This window comes from Trichinella spiralis, assembly GCF_000181795.1.
Source record: "Trichinella spiralis strain ISS 195 chromosome Unknown Scfld681, whole genome shotgun sequence".
In the NCBI taxonomy this organism is placed as follows: domain Eukaryota; kingdom Metazoa; phylum Nematoda; class Enoplea; order Trichinellida; family Trichinellidae; genus Trichinella; species Trichinella spiralis.
In genome coordinates this window covers 1-3,447 of record NW_003527620.1, presented here as the reverse complement: position 1 = coordinate 3,447, position 3,447 = coordinate 1, and the positions used below count along the sequence as shown (strand labels likewise).

Here is a 3,447-nt window from a genome sequence, read left to right as displayed (position 1 = left end):
TTATGTTATTAATTGTTAAATCATCCGGATAGATTCAAAGTGAGCGTTGAAAGACGTTAATTGCGACTCACATTACTCGGCCCACCTGTGAGATTTGAAAAGTCGATATAACAAATATTCATCAACAATCTCCATAATGTGAATATCATGTAAGTGGAGAGCATTATTTCAATCTGCAATATTTCAATATCAATATTACATATAAAATTAGTCGTATTATTTAAAAAATGATACAAAAAATTTTTAATGAACTTTAAGTACTGAAAAATAAAATCGCAAATTACAAGTTATGTACAAGTTATATAAAATGAATAAAACAATATATGTTGCATTAATTGTAAATAAAAGTAAACTTAGGAATAAATTTTTAACTGTGATAAATTTGATCTTAATTGTTGATAAGTTTACTGTGCTTCTGATGATAAGTTTTTTTTGCAATAGCGAAGTTTTTTTATTCCACAAATGTTGCTTTATCGTTTTCAATTATTTATAAATACTGGGAAAATAGTTTTAAATTCATATATTATTCATGTGAATGAAAAACATTAATTATTGTTCAATGAATTTACAATTTTTAATTTGTATTTTACAGATCACGTTAACAGATTAAGCTGCCTGATCAACCGAATAGTGACAATAAAGATGAACGTAAGTTTTTTCGACATAATTGACACTTTGAATCAAATCTTAATTTTTGATTCGAAAATTTTGTTTATTTGTGAATTTGTTTTTAAAATGCTCATTTATCTGTCAGTTTTTTTTAATTTGTACTGTTTTTAGCATTCTTTTACGAACAGTTCGTTTTCAAATGCATATACAACTCAAGAAATTTTGAGTGATTTAATTAAAACTGAAACAGAATGTTACACAAGAAGATTTATGAATGAGGCCAACTGGTAAATATGTTGCTTTTTTGACGACTTTATTTAAATTTTTCACTCAAGTAAAATAAAGATTTATAACAGAAATGTATTGAAGTAAAGAAGCTATGAATAACTTTTTGAATAGCTGCATTTGAATGTTTCAAAAGTGGTCATTTATTTGCATCTTAATGTTTAGGGCAAGAGAAATGATATTCCATTTAGCTGACAACATTTCCGACTTCGACATAAATGTACAGGTACGAAAATTTAACTTTCTTTTTCAAAATGGATGCAGGCAATTTTCATTGATAAAATTAATTTTTTAAAATAACATTCTAGTGGAAAAAATCAAATTCTTATTAATCGATTAATGATTGTAAAATGAAATTTCCATTTTAGGGAGTGGAAGATGTTTCTTTGGATTCAACTTGTACGATGCTTCTTCATTTTTGTCAAGCTGCAATTGATGCAGGTGATTTTTATCGTGCTGTGCGAATTGCTGATCATCGCGAAAACCCCATGCATCCTGTATTTAAGACATTGGCACTCAATGCTAAACTTATGGTATGATTGAGTTGATTGATTTAGTTGTTTTAAAAATGATGATGCTTGCAGATGTATGATGCAAATATGGAACAAATGTTAATTTGCAAAGAACCTGGTACTCGATTAGCCATTGCCAGTGGAATTTTTCATCGTATATATTTTTTTAAATTTTAGATTCTTTTATTGCTCAACAGAAAGCAGATTTGATCGATTTTATAAGTGAATTTGGTCCAAAAAGTTTAGAAAAAGAAAACTTCGATGATCCATATTTTCTTACTTTGTAAATAATTTGTTCAAGCAAGCTTATTGAATAAAAATGCAATGTACATTTGCATGTTTTCAAAGGTATGGGAAATTGTACATGCGGCTTAACTATAAAAGTAATGCTGAGAAATACTTCATCGACGCTATACGAATATTGCCCCGTTGCTGGCCTGCTTGGGTTTATCTGGTCGAATGTCAGGATAGTCCGATGAATGTGAGCTGTTTGTTCCAAGTAGTGATTTTATTTGTAATCAATTTGGATTGATTGCAGTTTATGAAGCTTGCTCTGCCTGATCATTGGATGAAATTGTTCAGTTTTGTGAATTTATATTTGAAATTTCTTGACGGTTCTTCGGCAAAAGAAGTGCTCGACAAGTTCATCACACCTGAATTGGCAAACACTCCGTACATTATAAATCAAATTGCGACAATAAATGTTTATGCAAGAAGTATGTTAATTATTCTTATTTTTTCTTTAATTTAAATTCTAACAATATGTAGCTCAATTATTTTCTTTTTGAATTTAGAGTTTCCTACAGCGATAGATGAATATCGCAGGTTGATTGCAATTGAACCGAACAGAGAAGAGGGTATGGACAGATTTTCGGATTGTCTATTTGTTATGGTAATTCAAAAGTTAAAATTTTCTTTAATTTTTAACTTTTTCCACAGTTTTCTTTTAAAATTTAAATTTGTTTATCATTATCCAGGGTTTAAACGTAGAATTGAGCTATCTGGCGATAAAATGGTTTCACATCAACGTGCACTCACCGGTGACTTGTTGCATACTTGGTATTGAAGTTACTTTTTTGTCGAAACTGTTCACTTTTCTTGAATATTCTTTTCTTTTATAGCGAATTATTACAGTTCAATGAGAAAACACGAAGAAGCAATGTCATGGTATACAAGGGCGGTGAAATTGGATCCAAATTCTTGCAACGCTTGGACACTACTCGGCCATGAGGGACTTGAATTGCGCAATTATATTTCTTCATCCCACGCGTACAGTCGTGCTTTGGGTATTAATTTTTTAAAATTATTCTTGTCGAATACATATGTTATTAATAATTTGTAAGTAAATTAAATGAAATCATTCAGAAATTGATCCTCGTGATTATCGCGTTTGGTATTCGTTGGGTCAGTATTATGATGTGCTGCAGTGTCCTGCATTTGCGACGTTCTATTACGGCAGAGCTCACACGTTGAAGTCAGATTTCTAGAGCTATTTTTTTTCATTTTCTTCATTTGATTAATTGAAAAATTGATTTTTTTTCCAATTTCAATTCAGAGATGATGATGGTCGAATGACAATTGCACTGGGGGATGTGTTTTTGAGGCAAAACGACGTTGAGCAGGCTGTACATTGTCTTTGGAAAAGTCACTGTATTGGCGACTTTGACAACAGTACTCTGATTCGACTTGGACAGTATGATGACGAATAGTGAAATTTTAATATTTTGTGATTGTCATGTTCATCTGTTTGGTTAGATGTTACGAAAAAGCGAACATGTTGGACGAAGCGGCGGAGATGTATTTGAAATTTTTGGATCGGGAAGAATCACCGAGAGTGCTGATAATTAATTTTGAAGCGCATTTAATTTTTATTAATTATTTTGTTTTTTTTGAGAACCCATCACAATTGGCATTGAAAAATTGTCATAAATTTTTGGCAAAATATTATTTTAACAAAAAGGATTTCAAGAAAGCCATTGATTACGCACATCCAGTGTCTTGAAATTAACGCGGTAAGTTGTTATGATTAATTTGAATTTTT

At 30.5% G+C, this 3,447-nt stretch overlaps 2 protein-coding genes across 2 annotated transcripts; both read left to right on the top strand.

Annotated features, from left to right (window-relative positions):
* Nucleotides 1–307: 307 nt before the first annotated feature.
* Nucleotides 308–1,693, top strand: Tsp_13280 (conserved hypothetical protein). Its single transcript, XM_003370476.1, has 7 exons — nt 308–347; nt 593–648; nt 781–896; nt 1,060–1,120; nt 1,263–1,427; nt 1,479–1,560; nt 1,584–1,693. Exons 1-7 carry the CDS (start codon nt 308–310, stop codon nt 1,691–1,693), a joined length of 630 nt encoding a protein of 209 aa, XP_003370524.1.
* A 32-nt stretch (nt 1,694–1,725) lies between these two features.
* On the top strand, nt 1,726–3,115 carry Tsp_13279 (putative tetratricopeptide repeat-containing domain protein). The gene is made up of 7 exons (XM_003370475.1): nt 1,726–1,887; nt 1,945–2,122; nt 2,201–2,263; nt 2,384–2,446; nt 2,528–2,692; nt 2,772–2,874; nt 2,962–3,115. Exons 1-7 carry the CDS (start codon nt 1,726–1,728, stop codon nt 3,113–3,115), a joined length of 888 nt encoding a protein of 295 aa, XP_003370523.1.
* The last annotated feature ends 332 nt before the right edge of the window (nt 3,116–3,447 follow it).

What these genes read in the sequence shown, in the direction of transcription:
- Tsp_13280 (XM_003370476.1), top strand. Translation starts at nt 308, where the DNA reads ATGAATAAAACAATATATGTTGCATTAATTGTAAATAAAA. An exon ending in ACTTCGACATAAATGTACAG is followed by an intron (nt 1,121 to 1,262) that starts GTACGAAAATTT and finishes TTTCCATTTTAG; the next exon opens with GGAGTGGAAGATGTTTCTTT. An exon ending in CACTCAATGCTAAACTTATG is followed by an intron (nt 1,428 to 1,478) that starts GTATGATTGAGT and finishes TGATGCTTGCAG; the next exon opens with ATGTATGATGCAAATATGGA.
- Tsp_13279 (XM_003370475.1), top strand. Translation starts at nt 1,726, where the DNA reads ATGCAATGTACATTTGCATGTTTTCAAAGGTATGGGAAATTGTACATG. An exon ending in GTCAGGATAGTCCGATGAAT is followed by an intron (nt 1,888 to 1,944) that starts GTGAGCTGTTTG and finishes GATTGATTGCAG; the next exon opens with TTTATGAAGCTTGCTCTGCC. An exon ending in AATAAATGTTTATGCAAGAA is followed by an intron (nt 2,123 to 2,200) that starts GTATGTTAATTA and finishes TTTTGAATTTAG; the next exon opens with AGTTTCCTACAGCGATAGAT.